Source organism: Rhineura floridana, chromosome 2 (assembly GCF_030035675.1).
Source record: "Rhineura floridana isolate rRhiFlo1 chromosome 2, rRhiFlo1.hap2, whole genome shotgun sequence".
Classification (NCBI taxonomy): Eukaryota; Metazoa; Chordata; class Lepidosauria; order Squamata; family Rhineuridae; genus Rhineura; species Rhineura floridana.
This window is the reverse complement of record NC_084481.1, coordinates 1,964,536-1,987,588: the sequence shown is the minus strand read 5'-3', so window position 1 is coordinate 1,987,588 and position 23,053 is coordinate 1,964,536. Positions and strand designations below refer to the sequence as shown.

Here is a 23,053-nt window from a genome sequence, read left to right as displayed (position 1 = left end):
AAAGGGATTGAGGTCAACTCAGCCTTCCATCCATCCGTGGCCGGTAAAATGAGTACCCAGCATATGCTGGGGGGCAAAGAAAGGCCGGGGATGGAACTGGCAATCCCACCCCATATATACGGTCTGCCTAGTAAATGTCGCAAGACGTCACCCTAAGAGTCGGAAACAACTCGCACTATAAGTGCAGGGACACCTTTACTTTTTTTAGATTTTAAGAGTTCAGTTCATTATGGTAGGATGACTTGCACAATATACATTTACTTCCTAGTCACTGTTATTTAGTTTACATAACTATTTTGCATGTGGAAAATATTGTATTTTGATTTGTTTTTTTGGAAACTTCACAAATCATAGTTCCTAATTAAAATGCATAAATTTGGGTTTATTTTTGTCATTACCTAACAAACTTTTCCCCCAGAAACCTCTTTTGTAGTGACTGATGCCCCAACCCTTCTGCCCCCCCCATTTTTGTCTCTCTCCCCTCCACCAAAGAAAATTGTCTCGCTACACTCCTGGTTAGGGCTTTGGTCTGAAGGCACACAATGTAATAATCTTGTTGAAGCTAAATGGGTTTGGCTCTGGTTCAGTATCTGTATGAGAGATTTATCCATGCCACCTTGAGCTCTAACATGTAAGAAAGGCAGGTTATGAAATAAATAAAAGCATTTGTTCTCTTGCAACCTACAGTTAGCTGCCTCTGCCTGACTGTGTAGTATCTGTGCATAAATGTAACCTTTTTATTGAACAACAGCAAAGGCATTAATTTATACCTGTTTTGTATTATTCTAGTTTTGCGACCTTAGAGTGTGTTAATTTTATTGAAATACAGTGATTAGTCACTTCAAGCAGGTAAATTGTAATTTGTAGTTTTTCTCAACTCAGAAATCATACAGAAGAATTCCCTTTGCTTACTAGATTTTTCCCAAATCTGTTCCCAAATTAACACTAACTAACAGGTGCTATGCATTAGCAGTTCATTCTGAGATTACAATGTAAACAGCTTCTAGGACAGTATAATCTGTTTACAGTTAACCCAGCATATACCATTCCTAGCTCTGCCTCTCTGTTTCTCATATTATATCTGCTCTGTAAGACATCTTTAGCGATAGGAAATGTGAATTTTTCAAAATACGAACTCCACATGCCGAAACAGGCATGTTATACTGCAGAGTATAAGAAACAAACCCAGTCCTCTTTGGTCTGGCCTCCTGCTACCTTTGCGGTTGGTCATATCAATAGTGGGAGATATGACAAACCAAACAAATCAGTGAGAAAGAAATTGCATTCCTGCTAGAATCTCTTTCAACCTTTTTGTGAAAGGCTTTTTTTAAAAATTGGAGCTCCTTTGAATAGGGTTTAGAGATTCTTCTTCCTACATTGCTTGCCTTAAGGGGAAAAGCAGACAGGAGGCAAGTGTCAGCAGAGCAGCCTGTCAGGAGAAAAAACAAGACTTACCGATGAGGAAGTGGCATTGCTGTAATGGGTAGTTCAGAAGTCAACAAAACAGTCAGCAAAATGCAATCGATCTGTGCAGTCTGGAGAAAAGGACATCAAACTGGTGAAGAAGACAATGAAGGGTAAAGTAAACAAGACACAACATGCGTCTAACATATGGGATCTCAAATACAGTGTAAGTTTCCCTCAGGTAGCATTTTTTAAAATGTAGTAGTTAATTTCATTTCCATGATGGATGAAAATAATCATTGCAGCTAATTATTAAAGACGACATGCAGCATTTATTGTATTCTGCTTTAGAACCAATGCTGAAATAGGACAGGAGTCGGACTATTGGCAGCAGCATTGAAGAAACGTTATAAATACGAGCAAATCGAATTACTGTGGTTGGAACCTTTTATCAAGTATATAAATATAGAACCAGAAGATATGTGTTGCTTTGTGGGAAAGAGTACAATGTTACACTTACTCTGTTTCAATAATGCTTTGTTACACATACTATTTAAAGTTGCTAAATATCAATATTAAATAAGATATAGTTAAGAAAAATCGTTATGGCTGAAAAGTTGGGGTGGGGGAAGAGGCTGCTTGTCTAGTATTTTTTTTCCTTTCCAAAGCCTGAAGTCATAATTTCTCATGCTGTCTTTCCTACAGTTTAGATTCTTTTTATTGCATAGACAGAGATTGGATCATACATGAAATTAAAAATGTTTCTCTATTTAGAATTACTCCATCAATTTTCTTTGCACCGTGTTAATGAAAAGACAATCAACCTTCCATAAATCCTCTTTCCAGCTTTATGCTAATGAGCAGTACAGAAATGGATGGTAATAAAACAACTGCTATTTGCATTTTTATGGTATATCCTCATCACTGGTTTCAGAATTTTTAGAAATGGATATACTTTATGAAGAGGAAAGATCTGTGAACTCAACAGCAAATTCCTTACAACTAAGCCAAGACAGAAAGCTCTACAGAAATGTGTTTTTATCTGGAGAGATTAATAGGTCTGATGTGTGTAATTTGACTTCAAACTTTGAAGATGTAATGAATTGCTCTTGTGAGGGAAACCTGACTGCACTGTACAACACACCATTATTTCATCTTCATGAGAAAAACTGGCCTGCCCTGCTAACAGTTATTGTGATTATTATTACCATTGCTGGGAATATTCTTGTCGTCATGGCTGTATCACTAGAGAAAAAGCTGCAGAATGCTACAAACTATTTCCTGATGTCGCTTGCGATAGCTGATATGCTCTTGGGTTTTCTTGTCATGCCTGTATCAATGCTGACAATACTATATGGTGAGTACATCCAGCGGTCCTTTAAAAACCCCATGCACTTTATGTTAACACAAATGCAGGCTAAAGTATCCCATGCCCTGGGCTCCTGCTGGGAGGAAGGGCGGGATATAAATCAAATAAATAAATAAATAAATAAATAAAAGTGAAACTTGTGAACTACAGCATTGCTCTAGTTCAGAGATTGCCAAACTGGTGTCCTCAAAGGTCTTCCTTGGCACCCACAGGCATTAGCAAACCGTGTAAATCTTTGTGGGAGGGATTTTGTTTTTGAAATGGCTGGTACTTCCTTTGCCTGTGGAGGGCTTTTTTCTGAATATGGGGGATCAGCTGCTCAAATATGCTCTCTCTGTGTGATTGAGAAAGATGTACTTGGCAGAAAGAGGTGTGGCCAATGGAAATGACTAGTGTGCTCACAGTCTATATGAGAGAGATGCAAGTAGATCTGTGGTATGTATGTGTGCGCCTGTGCTGTGCTTGAGAGAGAAAGTGGGTATGGGGTGGCTATCTTGTATAGTTTTCCTGATACTCGAGATTACTCCCTGCTATTAGAAGTAAACACACTGTATTTGTGTGTGTGTGTGTGTGAGTGAGTGTGTGTGTGAGAGAAATCAATATTATGTGATCTCCACAATCAGGACCAGCGTGACATAGCTGATTTCCCATGGCAAGCATGAGGCTGTTCTGGTGGAGGCAAGGGAGGGAGACAGCAATGACTATAATGTCTCTACTTTTATGTTATGCCATACCCCTATGGCAGCCATTTTGTGACTGGTGCCCACAGCACTTTCTCAAAATTCGAAATATGTCCAGTGGTCTGAAAAGTTTGGCGACCCCTGCTGTAGTTAATGTTTCTATTTATTCAAGTTCTGGATATCTTTAAAGATGTTCAGTTTAGACAAAGTCTAATATATATTATCTTTGATATGAACTCCCATTATGTTCAAAAATAGGAACACATTGCCTATTACATTGTCATATATTTGCATGCATAACGTATTAGGTTAGGTATGTTCATTACAATTCAGATTTTATATCTGAAGAGCCTAGAGGTTTTTGGATAAGCAGGATATGTGACTGTGGTCTCTATGGCCCAAACCACACATTCAAGCTATTGAGTTGGCTTGTCTTTTAGGAGGCAATAGTACACAAATGTGGAAGAGTGTTCACATCTTTATGCACATATTGCTGTATTCCCCCATTCTATCAGTGCAGAAGTTTGATTTGTGAGATTGTCAAGGGCCAGGAGTCAGGCTGTTCTTCATCAGATGATGGACGTGAGGACTCCGAACCAGAAGGAAAAGAGTATGCAGGCGATGGCAAATATGGCTGACTGGGTGTAGAGTGTCTGGGGCGGCAGTGCAACAGCCAAGGCAAGCAAGGTTGGGGTGGGGACTAGGGATGCCTGGGGGGGTTGAGTGGGCAGGAGGTTGGTGGTGGAAGCAGTGACAGGGGCAGTGCAACAGGTGAGGCAAGTGGGTTTGATTAGGGTTAGGAGTGCGGGTGCTTCTCTGTAGCAGCATTCCAAAGCAAAAGAAATTTGGATTTCTATAAGGGAAAACAGTGGACGTTGGTGCCCATTGGGACTGCTAGGGCAGAAGGTAAGGAGACCAACCGTAGGTGGAGCCAGAGACATAACAGGCAGAGCTACACCCTTACTGGTTATAAGTAAGAAGGGAGGCAGGTAGGGCGTGGCTGAGGACAGACTGAGGTTGGTGGGGCACTGTCCCAATGGACCAGCCTCCACTGGAAAATACTTGATCATGTGATACCTTTACCTAAATTCTGAAGTAGAGCAGTCTTTGAAGGGCTGCCATGTTATTCTTCTTAATATATAAACACTAGTAAAGAAGGAAAGGGAATGGAGAGAGAATTACAGAAAAAACTGCAAAAGCAGAAGCCGCCTAGTAAAATAATACAATCGTAGTATTGTAAGATAGTCTTAAGATATGAGTATGAAAGACTCCTGCTGGCCAGCAGCTTCCTGTGCTCAGAAAATGCACTGAAAATACTGAACCTGCCTTTACTAAGAAACATCTTTCTTGTGTATATACTCTCTGCTCTGAGAAGGCAGTTCCATAGCTCCTGCTGAAACTGGAAACTGTTATTAGAAGGACATGCATTTTTTAAGAAATGTCACCTTCCTCTTCTTTATAGTAAGTCAGTGTCCCCCAACACTGAGGGCACATTTGGATATCTGAGTAACTGTTGTGAACATCACCACCACCACCAAATTACTGCCATCAGGGAGGGCTTTATTTACTTAAAATGTTTCTATACTGCTCTTCATTTTTAAAAAAAATCTCAGGGTGATGTACAAGCAAGTATTAGAACAAAGATACATTAAAACCCCAAATTACAGTATATAAAAAACCAAATAACCACCCACAAGTTAATAAAAAAATCTCTAAAAGCTATGTAATAAAAAGATCAGCAAATGCTTGGTTGAACAGGTGGGTCTTTAAAAGACACTAAACTGATGTCAGAGATAACACCTGTCTTACATTGGGCAGATTTTCCAAAGCTGCCCTGTAGGGCAGCCACATTTCTAGGTGGGGCATTTGGGGGGGATAGGCACATAGCACCAGCCAATCCCACCCTCACTGGTAAAGAGGATGTGAGGGGCAGGCAAGGAGAAGGGAAAGAAGGCCTTCCCCCTCACTCCTCCATGTAGATAATGTGTTAACTTACATAAAGGGCTATGTAAAGGTCAAGTTAACAGACAATTTAGTATGAACACCAGACATCAAATGATTGGCCCATTTCTTTTGTTTCTTAAGGAGAAAGGATGTTAAGGATACAGTGAACAAGGGGGTACCAAAAGGTGTAAACTCCTTCTTGAAGATCCCTTCTTCTAGTCTGATTTCCTTCCTTTTGGACAATGAAGGGGCAACATTTTAACTGGTTGGATAAAAAGGACTAAGTGATTGGAAACTAATTGTGGAAAATAATTGGCTTTTTTTTACAGGTTGTTGGGTTGATTTATCTGCCCAGAAACCCTGAAAAGGCTTCATGCTGAGTTGCACACATTGGGAAAATCAGAAATTAGGCCTGAGTTTCAGCTTAGGTGGTCAGCCGGCCAGCCAGCTAGCTAACTGTATTGTACACAGCAGTATTTCTATTCCTCTAGGGCTGTTTTCATCCTTTGCCACCAAGTACTTCAGAAAAAGCAGAAAAAATAGCCACTATTATTATGAGTATAGTGTGTGCTTTAAAGAATAAATAATTTAGAGTAAATAATAACTTAGGGAAGCCATTTTTTCAGATCATTTTATCTCTTTATTTCACCTTTAGCTATAAGCACCGGATTCTGCTGTACTAATCAAAACAACTGCAGCATAAACAAACTCTTACTATTTACTGCAGGGAAACAAACATCTTTATTGCTAGCTGGGTAGAGAACACAACTGAAACTGAAAAGCTGAGCAAAGGAAAGTCCAAGGGGTGGAGTCTTACTCTAGCCCACAATACAAACTTCTAATATTTATATCTTCAAGGGTCATGTTACTATACAGGCTGTTTTTTTCAAGATTATTTTAGTAAATGATAGCATGATTGTGATCATGAAAAATCCACCCTCAGTTAAGGAAAGTCTTGAGTGAGCAAACTTTGAGGGCTCTTCCAAATGAGGCTTTTGTTGTGCACTCACTTTGCCTAGAATCGCAGAATTATAGAATTGGAAAGGGCCTATAAGGACATCAGGTCCAACCCCCTGCTCAGCGCAGGAATCCAACTTAGAACATACCCAACAGGTAGCTGTTCAGTTGCCTCTTGAATGCCTCCAGTGTTGGAGAACCCACCACATCCCTAGGAAATTGGTTACATTGTTGTACCGCTCAAATAGTTAGGACGTTTTTCCTGATGTTTAGCTGAACTCTGGCTTCCTGTAACTTGAGCTCATTATTCCATATCCTACACGCTACAATTACATTTTAGTTACTTAAAAAAAAAATGCCTACAAGGTGCTGGCCTCGGCTGCTGCACATCTAAGTAGCCTAAAACAACATTAAGAATAAGCACACACACACAGATGGTAGTAGAATATTTTTTTTAATCTGTAAGCTCCTGCTGAGAGGAAGGGCGGGATATAAATAAATAAATAAATAAACAAATAAACAAACAAATAAATAAATATTAACAGAATAGCATAACAGAATCTCGTATCCCCCACCCCACCTCTAGCAATGATGATACCCCCACACATATAATTAACTTGAAATGCTGCTTTTACAATACATTTCTGTTATGTTTCAAAAGAACAGGATGCTCAAAGAGCACGTCAGACAAGGAATGTCTTTTTACAGATTACGTTGCCACCAGTACTGAAAAGGCGTTCTACTGCGGCACTTGAAAAGTAGTCACAGGGTTTGCAATTAGTAAATGTTTTCTGGGGGTCTCCCAACCCTCCAGAGCAGATTTGGGGATGGGCAGGGTTTGCACAGGGGGAGGCGAGAGGGTAAATCCTGTTCTGCTAGTGATTGCACTAGCATGAGAATTTAGTTGAATACCACCCATAGGAATTTAGTTACTCCCTTTTCTCCCCTCTTAATTAGTTGAAAGTGGAAATATTTGACTTCCAATTTAATTCAGTTATAAAGTCTGCTAACTTTTAACTTTAACTAGATAAATGTTTCATTAACTTTTCCAATGACTGAAGAAAAGAGCTAAGCCACTTAGAAATTCACACAATGTTCAGTTGGATACAGACGTTTCATGTTCTATTCACATGCATGTAAACATGCTGCACTTTCCAGCATTTAAAACTAAAGAACAAAATGTTTTTCATACAAAATAAGAACTATGGTAGAATAATGGGGGGTGATAACCAAATTGGGAGTGATCTTGCTCACGCTAATGGGTTCCATCTTGTCCCCCATGCTATTAAATATATCTCTGAAACTGCTGGGAGCTGTCCTCAGGAGATTTGGAGTGAAGTGCCGCCAATATGCAGTTGATACCCATCTCCACCTTTCTGTTTCATCTGAATCAGGAGAGGAGGCTGAAGTGCTAGCTCAGTGCTGAGAGGTGGTACAGCTCCCTGAAAGTTCAGACTAAAACCCAGAGCAGATTGCACTGCCCCATTGACGTGGAACCACCAGCCACCACTGGACTTGGCCACTGGACTCCATAATCTGGTAACCTTCAGACTGAACTATTGCAATGTGCTGTCCATGGGGCTGTCCATGAAGATTATTCAGAAACTTCAGCTGGTCCAAAATGCAGCAGTCAGATTACTGGCTGGATTCCCATTTAGAACCCATGTAACCACTGTTTTAAAACAGCTGCTCTGGTTGCCAGTTTTTCCCCAGGCCCAATTCAAGGTGCTCACATTAGTGTCTAAATCCCTAAATGACCTAGGCCCCAATATCTGCAAGATCAGTGGAGAGTAAGAGGAGAAAGGGAAGGTATGTCATGCTTTGAGCAAAGAATGGCCATAAACATGAGACTTGCCAAGGAAGAAAAGAACTTTAAAAATCTTTTAAAATGTCCAAGTTATAGAAATTTAAATAGATCTGTCTCAAATGTATGAACTTTCTGGCTTAACTATATAGCCGTTCTTGTTCCTGTATGGCGCAAAACGGAAAAATGTTTTAAGTCCCAACGTTCTTTTATCATATTATTTGTCAGAAAATGTGCCTGCTGTGAAACAAGACTGAGCAATTTCACTGACTGGATTTGCCAAAGTGCCAATGCATGAGACACCTAGAGAAGATTAGTGAAATAAAGCCAACGTTAAAATTGACCAAAAATTTAAGGAAATTGTCTACATGAAGTTACTAGCTTTTAAATTCTTAATTTAAGTAATTGAGTTAATCAATGCATAGATCTTGGATCATTTGGGACCTCTAACAAAATGTTGCAGTGTCTCCTTACCATCTAGGAGTGCTCTCATTCTATGTTCTTGGATCAGGAGCTTTGTAGTGCCCTTCAAAAGAGAGGGTTCAAAACAGAGGGCTGCCCTCTGTAAAGTAGGGCACATGGTCACCCTATCACGTGCCCTCTGTAAATGACCAAATTTCATAATTTCATTGTCATTTCCATTAACCATATACTGATAAGATCAATATGGACCATCCATGTGCCATGGATGTTACCAATTTCTGAGGCATGTAAGTGGAAAGGGTGCTGTTGCTGTCATCATGTCCTGCTTGCATGCTTCCCACAAGTATCTGGTTGGTCACTTTGAGAACAGAATGCTGGACTAGATGGGCCACTGGCCTGATCCAGCAGAGCTCTTTTATGTTCTTAAGTAAATGTCCAAACTGCTGTGACACATTGATTTCCTGCATTTCCTGGTACATCTCAGAGCCAAACCTCATAGTGTCAGCATTCACTGGGACAGAGTAGGGATAACACAGAACTGTGAAACAATATTTTCCCCAGAATATTTTCTTGAACTTGTAATGATTTTATTTAACAATTAGCACTTGTCATACTGTACAGACTATGTATTTAATAGCCACTTTCGTTGTTACAGGGTATGCATGGCCTTTACCTAGAAACCTCTGTGCTATATGGATCTATTTAGACGTGCTTTTCTCCACCGCCTCCATCATGCATCTCTGTGCAATCTCTATGGATCGCTATATTGCCATACAAAACCCCATCCATCACAGTCGTTTTAACTCAAGAACAAAGGCTTTTGCAAAAATAATTGCTGTTTGGACTATATCAGTAGGTGAGTAGAAGCAATGTTTCCTTAGCTTGCCACCAGAAAAATGCAATTGTCCAGATTGTGGAATGTTTGCCTATATACCAATCCTTTATTTACAAAATCTTTTAGATAATTTATACTATACCTTGGTGGTGTTGGACATAGCTGTAGGCAGCACCAGTTTGTATGGCCATTGGTAGAAGAAAAAGAGGAAATAAATTTATTTGACTGCAGGAAATAAATGGTGGCTGAACAGTTGGGGGGGGATATTTTGCTGAATGTCTTGGTTTAATCTCAGCAGCAGAATCTCAGGGATGGGAGGGCACAACCCTCCCATGTGTCTGTCTCCCCAAACGATCAAAATCATGCCCCAAAACATAGCTTAACCTTTCTGTCTCCCACACTCATATCTACATTTTCACTTAATGAGAAGTCTGAGAGACTCCCTGGAGTTGTTTCTGTCTCCTGTGGTGGCCAATGTGCTCTCCACACTTCACAGCCAGTCACAACACAGCAAACTACAAAACAACGTTATGGGGAGAGTAGTTCCCACCCTTGTCTCCAAAGTGCAAAATGTTTTTTTTAAGTAACAACTCTCTCCCATAGCTAGGAAAGGGTTTAGTAGGGCTAGAGGACTCCTTTGTTCTTTCATTTATCAATTTATGTCCTTCTGTTCCCCGATCGGTAGTGGTAGTAAACCAGAGGAGTTCCTTAGGGCCCATCATGAAATAACAGGGCTTGGACTGTAGGCTTGAATGATCCACCTACCATTCAGGTGCATTGTGCCTTCCATTTTAATTAAGTTGACAATTCATTTTCAATCTGTGACTGTTAGTGGTCTACTTGATTCCCCCCCTCACTGTCCACAGCTAGGGAGTCTCAGACATTTCAGTAATTGAAGTTTGAGAGGTTATTATTCTGGCATATTTTTATATTCTGATAATGGGTGAGGCAATAATTCATTGTAGTGTCTGCGGCCCTAAAAGTGATGGTAGTGCAACCCTGCCTTAAAAAGCCTGCCCTGGAGCCAGAGGTTTTTGGCAACCACTACACAGTCACCAACACTACTCCTACTCAAGATGGCAGTTCAGTTGCAAGCACTTTTGGATGTTACTTATTATCTGCACCCATTCCCGTCTATCCTGGTTCCGAGACTGAATTGACTTGGTCACCCTGTTGATGACCTTTTTGAGGAGAGGGATAGTGGGATGTCAACTGTGCTGTCCCTACTCCATCTCTCAGGAGCTTTTGATATCAATGACCATGGTACGGTTTTGGACTCATTCTGTGGGTAGGGAGTTAAGAAAATAAAAGCATAAGATGAGCCTGCTGAATCAGGCCAGTGGCCCATCCAGTCCAGCATCTTGTTCTCACAGTGGCCAACCAGATGCCTGTGGGAAGCCCACAAGCAGGACCTGAGCACAACAGCATTCACCCCTCTTGTGGTTTCCAGCAACTGGTATTCAGAAGCTATTACCTCTGACTATGGAGGCATAGCATAGCCATCATGACTAGTAGCCATTGATTGCCTTCTCCTCCATGAATTTGTGTAATCCTCTTTTAAAGCTATCCAAATTGGTGGCCATCACTGCTTCTTGTGGAAACAAATTCTATAGTTAACTATGCGCTATGTGAAGAAGTACTTTCTAAATCTTCCTATATTCAGCTTCATCAAATATCCCCAAGTTCTAGTGTTATGAGAGAGGGAGAAAAACTTTTCTCTGTCCATTTTCTCCATGCCATGCATAATTTTATACACTTCTACCACGTCACGTCTGACTCGCCTTTTCTGTCTAGACTAAAGAGTCCAAATGCTACAACCTTTCCTCATAGGGGAGTTGCTCTATCCCCTTAATCATTTTGGTTGCCTTTTCTGAACCCTTTCCAACTCTACAATATCTTTTTTAAGATGAAGTGACCAGAACTGTGTGCACTTATGAATATATGAACATGCTTCAATTCATTCCAACATTCACTCACACTTTCATCTGGTAGTTTCCATTTTGCTTCAATTGGATTATTTTGCAAAAGTCTTTCTTCCATTTAGTGATCAACAGATGTAGAAATATACATAATTTTTATGTACATCTTAGCACGTAACAGACATGCATATCTGGTCCATCAACTGATATTTACAAACCAGTTACTCTCTCTGTGTATTCCAAAATTATTTGTATTTCAAAATTAATGAATTTTCAGTGGGGTAGCCTTGTTAGTCATTTAATGAACATCTACCATTTTTAAAGGCTTCCCTCCTCCAGGGCTAAGATGGGGGGCAGGGGGGCAAAATCCCCAGGGCCTGGACCTCTGGAGGGTCCAGGCCTGTGGTGGCCTGGACTGTGGGAAAGGAAACAATACTTTACAAAATAATTTTTGGTATCTCAATGGGCCAGAGAGTAGTTATGATGTCTGTTGCTAAATCTCAGCATATCCAAGTCTTCTATAAGCACCAACATTTATTAATATGGTTCATACATGGCAAAGCACAACATACACCTTGAGAGTCTCAAGCTTAGTTAGACCAGAACTACTCTGCCTAAGCCCCAGTAGCAGGCTGTAGTTCAATTCACAGAACTACTAAGCCCCAGTAGTAGGCCCCAAATCACAGTTCACGGAACTACTAGATCTCAATAGAAGGCACCAGTTCAGTTTTCAGAACTACTAGGTCCAGTAGCAGGCCACAGTTCACATTTATTCAACAAGCGTCTCTTATAGTTTTCTTAAAGGAAGAATACACCCCAGTGGCAGGAAAAGAGAAAGCTAATACCTGGGAGTCTGTGTTAGCTTTCCTTATTATTTGGTCTGTGATTAGAACATGCTGGAACAAGTCTACATGTATTTTGGCATTGTTTTAAGGTAACAGTAATTTATGGAGTACAAACACAAGTCTAGAGCATACCCAGCTCTACTTCTCTGTAACACCTGAATCAGGAGAAGCGGTGCAAGTCCTGGACCGCTGCCTGGACTAGGTGGTGGGCTGGATGAGGGCCAATAAACTGAGTCTGAATCCTAGCAAGATGGAGGCGCTGTGGGTTGGTGGTTCCTGAATTCAGATAATTGGTCAGTTGCCTGCTTTGGATGGGGTCATACTCCCTCTGAAAGAGCAGGTCCATAGTCTGGGGGTGCTCCTGGATCCATCTTTGTCGCTAGAGGTCCAGGTGACCTCAGTGGCTAGGATTGACTTTTACCAGTTTTGACTGGTAAGACAGCTGCGGCCATTTCTGGACCGGGATAGCCTGACCACTGCTGTCCATGCGCTGGTAACCTCCAGGCTGGATTGCTGTAATGCGCTCTATGTGGGGCTGCCCTTGAGGTTGGTCCAGAATCTGCAGCTGGTGCAAAATGTGGTGGTGAGACTGCTCACTGGGACAGGGTATCATGCATCTTGCCCTGGAAGCCTAGTGCCAGCTCTGTTATATTTGCTGCAGAAGCATGATTAGGATTACTCTGCCATTGCTCAACAGAAATAATAATCTGCACACAATAAAAAAACTGATAAGGATAATAGATTTCAATCATGCCTTCAAAGAAGATGGAGAATAACTACAATCCTAAGGCTCTGATTACATCCTATTCACATAATTTACCACACCTTCTTGCTTTCAGATTGGGCTCAAAATTAGTTTGTGGTGAAGTGCTTGTGGGGACAAAGGTTTACAGTTTTGCACCAGGAATATTTCATAAGTGGGTCTGTACAAATAGCAAAACAGTTCATATGTTTAGTTCTCAATGGAAAGCAAACAGTGGGCTCAGTATAATCAGAAAGGCTTGTATGAGTTCTCTTACATTGCAGTCCTGCCCTCTTTCTCAGCAGCTGTAAAGAGGAAAGCAAATGTAAACTATTTTGGATCACTCCAAAACGGAAACTAGTCTTAGAAAAGCAGCAAATGTCAAGGAAGCAGCATTCGTTTTCCACAATGATGCTGTAGGCCCCATTTCCAAGAATGTTATCAGTGTACAGCTGTTCACCCTTTGTGGTATTTGATATGGTTTTACATTTTAATTTGCATATCTAAATTCTGCATTTGAAGTACATATCATGCTAAGCAACTCTGCCCTGCAAGTTGTAAATACAGAATGACATCTTGTTAAAATACTAATGTCTGTGATTAATTTTCTCCTTTTTGCAACCAAATGTTCAGGTATTTCCATGCCAGTTCCTGTGTTTGGACTACGTGATGATTCCAAAGTGTTCAAAAATGGAAGCTGTTTACTTGTGGATGAGAAGTTTATCTTAATAGGCTCCTTTGTGGCATTTTTTGTTCCATTAGCTATCATGGTGATCACCTATTTTTTAACTATAAAATCCCTTCAGAAAGAGGCCGCTTTATGCATTAATGACCTTCGTTCAAAGACCAAGTTTGCTTCATTCAGTTTCTTACCTCAGAGTTCCCTTTCTTCTGATAAATTCTTCCAGTGTTCTCTGAGCAAAGAATTAGGAACCTCAGGAAGGAGGACAATGCAATCTATCAGTAATGAACAGAAAGCATCCAAAGTACTTGGGATTGTCTTCTTTCTGTTCGTTTTGATGTGGTGCCCATTCTTCATCACCAATGTGATGGCAGTCATCTGCAAGGAGGCATGCAATGAAGATGTTATCGGAGGGCTGCTTAACATTTTCGTCTGGATCGGTTACCTTTCTTCAGCTGTCAATCCACTTGTATACACGCTGTTCAATAAAACCTACCGATCTGCTTTCTCACGTTATATTCACTGTCGCTGCAAAGCAGAAAAGAAACCTTTACAATTGTTCTTAGTGAATACTATTCCTGCTATAGCATACAATTCAAGCCAACTTCAGTTGGCACAAATGACATGTTTTAAAAAGGAGTCTAAATTGATGGCCAAGGACTACTCTGCTGTGAAAACTGGAATACGTTATCTGGATGGAAACTTAAAGGGCAATACCAGCCAAGTGAATGAAAAGGTTAGCTGCTTGTGACTGCATGAGCCCATCCACAGCTACCATGGCAACCATGGAATGTTCTCCGAGACATTTTCACCTAAGCTTTGGCAGTTTAGGAAGAACAGCCTAATCTAGAGAACCATTAGTAAAATCACAGCTCAATCCTGTTGTAATAAAAATCTGAATTTAGAGGCTATGAAATTCTACTGGGGGGGGGATCAAATAATATTTCAGGTACAGAACAGGCTTTTAAAAATACTATGAATAATATGAATCTCAAAAAGAATTCTAGTTTAATGTAATGTGATAATACAACCTGAAAAAACGTTGGCTTTTTTAAATATAAAGATTTAGGCCTACAATGTTAATCATTCATGAAATCTGCAAGAAGGGTTTTTGATGTTTCTTCCACAGCACATTTTAAATTCCCCTGAATTTCAAAATGGTGTATATTTTGAAGGCTATGAAAAGCTGAATTGGAAAGACAGTGTTCAATCACTTAGGGGAATTGCAAGATCCTGGGCAATGCTTCACTTACCAACACAATGGATTTTGGTTTGGCATTTTCTAATTATGCCATTTTAAGTGTATAAACACTTTCCACTATTTTACAGAACAAGGATTTAGGTATAGAGCAAGAGTGGCAGTGGAGGGTAGACCACTAGGGTGAATGGGGCATTGCCCCACCAACCTCAGTCTTCCTTCAGCCAGTCCCCCCTGTCTGCTTTCTTACTTACATCTAGTCCAGTCTGTGGTAGCTTTCTCCATCTTAGTCTCAATGGTTTCCCTTGTAGAACTCAGCAGGAAAAAGGAGAAAACTACAATTAGTTGGCTCTCCCTATCGTTGGCTACTGTTAGTCTCCCTGCCTTCCACCTTACTAGTCCCAATGGGCAACAGCCATCATTGAAGGGTGGGGGACCTTTTTCAGCTTGAGGACCACATTTCCTTGTGGGGAATCTTCCAGGGGCCACATGCCAGTGATGGGAGGGACAGAGGCAAAAGTGGGTAGAGCAATGGATGTGCATCTTACCTTTGAAGAGCGGGCTGCATTTCAGCCATGAAAAACTCGAGGTTTCTAATACATACACATGCCTCCATCCTCCATGCTGTAGGGAGGGAAAGATCTGTCTGTTTCGGTTCTCTCAATTTCTCATTTTTCCAATGTTAAATCCAGTTCTCTAAATTTGTACAGCAATCTGCAATTTAAAAAAAAATCTTCATGAAAATTCTCCGCCATTTTAGTGTGAATTTCTCCAAATACATTTTTGTAGGCGGTTTTGACAAAGGTACACATTTTGCAAGCAATTTCTCATCATTTCATGCTTTTTTGCATGTTATTTTCACTTAAGTATTCATTTTTATGCACACTTTCCCCTAATATATTCATTTTTGTAAATGTTGTTTAGTTGGTGAACTTTATCCCAAAATTCTAATAAATGCAAATTTCGAAGGATGCCAGTGTTTTAGTTCTCATATTGTTTTGGAAATTGCGAATTTGATAAATTCTGCTTGAAATGTGAACTGAATCGAAATTTTCACCCATCCCTATCATGCAGGCAAGCAATAGGTATTATCACAGTTTAAGGAGAATCCCAAGGGCCATGCAGAGAGGCCTGGAGGGCCACATTTGGCCCCTGGGTCCAGGGTTCCCACCTCTGGTATAGAAAGTCTAGTCACTTTACAAATTGGATCTGTGTTCCAAACTCAAACTCTTATCTGTTCACTATTATCAAAATGATCAAATATTTGTTGATTTGTTTTACTGCTTTCTGTATGTAGTTCTTGATTGGATTGGAGGGCCAGAGATGGTGCCCCTTCCAATTTAGACTTGCTTACAATGAAGCTGTGGATTGAAAAAAACTCTGTCAGGAAGGGCTTCACCACTACTGGATTAAAACATTTGTTGATTGAGGGGAATTGCCTTGGCCAAGTTTTTCCACAGGACTTTCATTTTTCCTTGAGGAATTTTGAGGTTGCTAAAAATTTGAAGCCTATCCGTAGTCAATCTATTAGTGAATCTAGCCCTGAAAGAGAAGGGACATAATGTATCTCAATACCTTAATTTTTTTAAAAAAAATCATACAAATCATAAGGAAACAATATCTATAGCCAAAACTTTGTGAAATTATTGTTGAATCAATTTTGAAATTATGAATTTTGAAACCCATTCTTGTAATTTTGGTAACTCAGTTTTGTTTTCCTTCTTTTAGACTATCTTCTACTATATATTATATATTCATCTGGAAGGGAGTAAATCACACTCAATTAGGGCTTATTTCCAAGTTGACATGGATAGGGGCTGCATTGTTAGTTACCAGTTGGAAATCTTATGGCTTTTTAACTGAGTAAATTGTCTTGAATAGTAAATTAAATGCAATTTTAAGAAATAATCTCCATCATCAGTATTAATCTAGGTTTTTGGTCTCAAGTTTTATTCTCTTTTGTTTGTACTAGGGTTAGAACTAAAAAGGGGAAAACGGACAACACAGCAGATAGAAGGAAATCTGCTCTGATTTCTAAGGTCAAAGTGCTATCTAGATATGAGTAACATAGCCATAGAATTTGCCACTTGATTGATTGTCTGAGAACTGATTCACTAATAGGCAAAAAATGTCTGTGGTTTAAGAACGTATAGCCAACAGTTATTTCTATCAAACTTTAAAAAGCATGGAAATTGAGCAGCTATAGTGAATGCACCAGGGGAGCAGGAGACCTGACCTCCTCTCTGAGATATTGTATTCCCCTACAAATCTGTAAATATGCAAACACAGTTTGGGTTGGTCATCTTTCACAGTCCAATCCACTTCCTATGTAGCTTGGAATAATTTGGTAATGTGCTTCTGAGCATATTGTGAGCGCAACATCTGCAATCAGCCCGAATAACAGAAACAAGACATGTGCTGTGCTGATCTTGTTTTAGCAGGGAGGAAGCAACAATATTAAGACAGTTGATATAGTTCAGACAGTCACTTTAAATATGTTTGATTTACTTTGCAATTTTAGTGACATTTCCTATAGCAAATCATTTCCTTTTGCTTCTGTTTCTGTGAATATGTGAAGTATAGCAACACTTTGCATTATTTACACTAAAAAACCTGCAAACACTCCAAATTATTATGGCAGAATGGCACTGACTAGTGTGGTATAGTGGTTAAGGTGTTGGACTACGACCTGGAAGTCCAGGGTTCAAATCCCTACACAGCCATGAAGCTCACTGGGTGACCTTGGGCCAGGCACTGCCTCTCAGCCTCAGAGGGAGGCAATGGTAAACCCCCTCTGAATACCGCTTACCATGAAAACCCTATTCAAAGGGTCGCCATAAGTCAGAATCGACTTGAAGGCAGTCCATTTCCATTTTTCATTCTGCAGAATAGTCTCCAGTGAACATGAGGACAGGCTCAGTATGCACAAGATAAAACAGTGGGAGGTATTCTAGCAAATTTCTAGGTGTGCTTTATGTTTTTAATTGAGCATGCCCACCCTTCCTTACTGGAGTGGTTTAAGCATGCATGAACACATGCATCTTGGGCAGGCCAAGTTTGTTTTTTCCAACAGCTAGATTTATTGCTTTTAAGTAGCAACAGATCATAATCAGTCTAGTTTTACATCAAACTGCAGTTTCAGATTCAACTATTAATGTACCCAAACAGAAATAGAACATAACCTCCAGTTTGAAACACAAAAGGCTGTCTTCACCACCATATGACACTGACCAATAAAAAGGCTTTGAAATTAATAAAAATAAATGTGACACAGATTTCTAGATGAATAATGAGAGAAATATAATTATCTAGTTTAGATTTTCTGTAGAAACAGTAGTAACATAGGAAAGAAGCAAAGTAAGCAGAACACCAACAAACATACAAAAATGTAATTCTCCATCTTTGGAGATTGCAGGTGTTGCCACCACTCACCATATGCTCAGAAGCACATGTGACCAAATTCTTCCAAGCTACACAGGAAGTGGATTGCAGTATGAAAGACCAACCCAATTTTTTTTTTGCATTTTAACAAATTTGTAGGGCAGTACAATATCTCAGATAAGAGGTTAGGTCTCCTGCTTCCCTGGTGCATTCACTATAGCTGCCCAATTTCCCTGCTTTTTAAAGTTTAATAGAAATATCTGTTGGCTATAGGTGCGTTCTTAAACCCCAAGGTTTTTTTTCCTATTAGTGAATTTCTCTGCTTTTTAATCTGGGAGGAAAGAAATGAGATCCTGTGCAAAATTGCTGAGAATGGATTGATCATTTGCATGCTTATTGAGTTCAATGGGATTTACTCCCATGGAGTCATGCTTAGAATAGGTGAAACTGACCATGGGAGAGGGGAAAGGGAGGAGGAGGGAGGGGAGGAGGAAGGGCAGAGGGGAGGAGGGGGAGGACAGCAGGCAGGTGGGGGAGGGGAGGAGGAGAGCAGGTCTGATCATTTGCATGCTTGTTGAGTTCAGTGGGATTTACTCCCATGCAATCATGCTTTGGAGAAGTGAAACTGACCATAGGGGAGGAGGAGGAGGCAGGGCTGGAGTGGGCAGAGGAGCAGGAAGAAGGAAAGGGGGAGGAGAAGAAGAAGGGAGGAGGAGGAGAGAGGGTGGGGGGAGGAGAATGAGAGAGGAGGAAGGAGGGGGAGGGGAGAGGGAGGGAAAAGGCAGGTCTGATCATTTGCATGCTTATTGACTTCAGTGGGATTTACTCCCCTGCAATTATGCTTAGGATAGGTGAAACGGGTTTCAAGGGGACAGGGGTTTCAAGGGAGGAGGTGAGGGTGGGAGGGGAAAGGAAGGGGGAGGAGATTGGAAGGGGAGGCGTGAGGGGTGTGAGGGGGCAGGAGGGAGGGGAGGGGGGAGGAGGGGAGGGCACGTTGATCATTTGCATGCTTTGTGAGTTCAGTGGGATTTACTCCTGTGCAATCATGGTTAAGATAGGTGCAACTGATCTGGGGGAGGAGATTGGGTGAGTAAGCACTGGGCAGAGGGGAAGCCCCTTTCCTTTCCAAAAGGAAAACAGTATCATGTGAACAGTATCATTGTTTTTCAGGGTTTCCACCAGCTTTTTATTCTACAGCAGACACATGTAGTCTCCCACCCAAATTTAAACCAAAGCTGTCCCTGGCCACATCCACATTTATTCCAGTTTAAACAGTCATGGCTGGCCCCAAAGAATCCAAGCCAAACAGCTGTTAGTCTGGCTTTTAGAACACGGTCAGTTGATTCTTACTGACCATGACTGTGCTATCATAGACTCCTATGTTAATTTTTTAAAATTACTTAAAAATCAGCCATGCAATTTTTAAAACTTTTAAACTGGAGAAGATGAAGGTCAGAGTATGGGGCAAGGTCAGTAATAGGATTACAGATAATCTGTGAACATGGCTGATTTTTATTTAATTTCAACAAATCATGGGACCACTGACAGAAAAAAGTCCAACAGGGGTTTGGTTCCTCCCCCCTCTTATTTTACACTTTGAACTCTAGATTCTGTCCTGCCTGAATTCGAGGAACTCAGACTCAGACACAGCTATAGTTTTTTCTTTTATTGAAGTAACAGAAAATTTCAGTTCAGTGCTCTTCATGAATCTATCTATGGCTTACTCAGAACTCAGCATCCCTCTCTAACTAACTAGGTACAACTTGGCGGCAATAAGACTCAGCAACTAACTCTTCCCCCTTGCCCAGGTTAAGTAGGGCTAGGTGTAGGGCTGGGTGCCCCCCCACTTGCATGTACCTCAAGTCATGGTTGGAGGCTTGCGCAAACGTGCTGACTCCTCCTGAGCTGGGTTTATTGAATGTCCTGCCACATCCACCTCCTGGACCTGGGCAAAGGTGGGGGCTCGGCTTCCATTGCATTCTCTCCCTCTGCGGGGGGATGTATACCTTCAGGGTAGTTTTGGATTACCAGAGATGAGATGCAGACAAGAGGTTTGCTTACAAAGAGTTAAAATTTATTGAGTAACTTACAGCATTCAGCCAAGTATTCCCAATAAAAGTGGATCAGCCCCACCACTCTGCAGTAGCGGACGTCAGAGACTGAACACCCATACTGGGCACAGGTCATGGTTATATAGCATAAATCTTGGCACATATCATTGGTATACACATGAGGTTACATATATGATTAATGAGATTATACACTTTGAAGTAACATATTATGACATATAATTGGCTGTTCTGATCTTTTCACTAAACATCTTCAAAGCAAACTAATTGCTAAAAACTATAGTATCGTTCCAGGTGCACCTTAGTATCCTCCCTTGGCAAACTTCATAGCTATCATCTTTATACTTTATCATTGACCGTTACCTGACTTGTGTACTAACAAGCCACAGCTGCACTATCTGCTCATTGACCGTCCTTTCGACCCATCCATTGTATCCTGCAATCTATGCCTATCAGGACTCTCTGAAGTCTAACAAGGTGCCTTCCAATATCATACTAGGCAAGCCAACTATAAACTGCCTACTAATAAACATATACTTGAACCTATGCCTAATTGGGCTCCTTTGATGCCTTTACACTTAACAAGATACATTCCCAGCATCATACTGGGCAAGCCATCATATCCTCATTAAAACACCTAGATTAGACTGCAGGTGGCTATGAGGTGATCTGACATACCCAAAGATGCTGGGGCCTGAAAGGGGAATACAAGCCTCCAGGCTTTGCTAACAAATACATATTGAATATATATTGATTAACTTAAGGCTATAACAGCTTGCTTTAGGCCCCTACTTGCTGGCTGGAAATACCAAATTGGTACAGGGTATACAGGGGACAGCTGTCTGGTGGTGACGCAGGCGTGGGGAGAGGCACCACATCAGGCAGAGGAGTGGGTGGCCAGTCCGGGGGTCTGTCCTGGGGGGTGTCTGGGATGGCTGGTGGTGAACTATCAGCATCCAAAGCGGGGGCTGCTTTGACTTCTCCCCCTTTACTGGGTCTTTCCCTGATGGGAATGTCCCAGTCCAAGTCTTTCTCACTCCCCTCCTGTGCATCAGTTCATCCCCTGCTAATATGGCTCACAACAGATTCTCTCCGACTGTTTTGCGTATCGCCATGAAAACCTAGATGATTGTTAAGCAAAGTGTTTCTGAGTTCAGGACTATAAGTTTTGTAAGGTTTTGTTTTGAAATGAGCTTATGGGAAGCAGTAGAATGGCATGGGGGGTATTTTCAATTTAATATGGTGGAATATGAAAAATCCATGCTGGCTATACCATATAGCCACTCTACTGGCTGTATAATTAGCAATTGGCCCTCATGTGCATAGCTGAATGGCAAACAAATGTAAGTACAGTTCACCAGTGCCTGTCTGAAAGTGGCAGTTTGTCCCTTCGCAAGTGAAATAAAGGTTACCTGTTTCATTTTTTAACAAAACTGTAGTAATATTGTACCTTGCAGTATATACAAAAGCATGGGGATGACAAATCAGTTTCCACATTCTCTTAGGCTGGATCTGATATTACTTGTCTCAGCTTGCATGTTCAAGATCTATGTAGAGACATGAAAGAAAAATGACTGATGGCTTACTTTTTTCTTAGAACAATCAGGCATATATTTGTGCCACACAAATGGTAGAGCTCCTTAAAGCTCCTGTATTAGTTGCATATGACCGATGAGCTTCTGTGTATCCCATCACAGTAAAGACTGAATTTATAGCCGTTTTCTTCACTCCTCCTGTCCTCACATGTGCATTGAAGATATAGGTTGGTCTTAATGCTACTGTTTTCTCTCCTAGTTTTAGAGTCATTACTTAATGTAGGTAGGCTTTGGGTCAGCATCCAGAAAGACACTCATGTAGCTCCTTCTGACCCCTGCAGCTTCAGCCAATATGAAATGCAAGCGGCCAGCATGGTTTACAGATTTTCCATCCTAGTAGTAGTAGTAGGAACTGGCAATCCCACCCCATATATACAGTCTGCCTAGTAAATGTCGCAAGACATCACTCTAAGAGTCGGAAACGACTCGCACTACAAGTGTGGGGACACCTTTACCTTTTAGTGATTTCAGCCAGAAAGGATGAACCCACTTATTAGTGATCTCAACCAAAAGAAATGGCAGCATGGAATCTTTACTGGTTAGCAAATCTCTGCTTCAAGCATAGCAATATTTTAGCTCTTACACAGCAATCAATCACTTCTTCAGTTTTCACTTCCTGAGGGAAGAGAGTAGTCCTAACCTTAGGCCAGAGTTGCACACCTGTGTTCCCAATGACTTTTGTGCCTAGGATAAACTATAAAGGTGAAGGTGTCCCCACGCTTGTAGTGCAAGTCATTTCTGACTCTCAGGGTGACGTCTTGCGACGTTTGCTAGGCAGACCGTATATATGGGGTGGGATTGCCGGTTCCTTCCCCAGCCTTTCTTTACCCCCCAGCATATGCCGGGTACTTATTTTACCGACCACGGATGGATGGAAGGCTGAGCGGACCTCGACCCCTTTTACCAGATATTCGACTTCCTCCTTCTGTTGGAATTGAACTCCGGCCGTGAGCAGAGCTTTCGGTGGAGAAATTCAATTTTGTTTGCATTTAAAGGTGAATCTATCAAATTCACACTCTCTGAAATACTATGAGAACCGAAACACACCCATTAGAGATGGAATCCATTGGCCGATGCCACCTTGAAAGTATTCTATCGACCTAACAGGCAGTATCAAATCAAGTTCATTATTTGCCCACTATCTGCTGCTTTTACCAGTCTAATTTTTTTCTGAAAGGAAACATCGATAAATGACAGGAAGTTTCA

At 41.0% G+C, this 23,053-nt stretch overlaps 1 protein-coding gene across 1 annotated transcript; it reads left to right on the top strand.

Moving 5' to 3' along the window:
- The first annotated feature begins 1,455 nt into the window (after positions 1 to 1,455).
- On the top strand, positions 1,456 to 15,605 carry HTR2A (5-hydroxytryptamine receptor 2A). The gene is made up of 4 exons (XM_061612836.1): positions 1,456 to 1,630; positions 2,179 to 2,761; positions 9,237 to 9,437; positions 13,556 to 15,605. Exons 2-4 carry the CDS (start codon positions 2,350 to 2,352, stop codon positions 14,353 to 14,355), a joined length of 1,413 nt encoding a protein of 470 aa, XP_061468820.1. The 5' UTR covers positions 1,456 to 1,630; positions 2,179 to 2,349; the 3' UTR covers positions 14,356 to 15,605.
- Positions 15,606 to 23,053: the final 7,448 nt, after the last annotated feature.

Excerpts from the sequence above, each read along its gene's own strand:
- HTR2A (XM_061612836.1), top strand. The coding sequence starts at position 2,350 with ATGGATATACTTTATGAAGAGGAAAGATCTGTGAACTCAACAGCAAAT. Across the intron at positions 2,762-9,236 it reads AATGCTGACAATACTATATG|GGTATGCATGGCCTTTACCT; the intron begins GTGAGTACATCC and ends TCGTTGTTACAG. Across the intron at positions 9,438-13,555 it reads TGTTTGGACTATATCAGTAG|GTATTTCCATGCCAGTTCCT; the intron begins GTGAGTAGAAGC and ends CCAAATGTTCAG.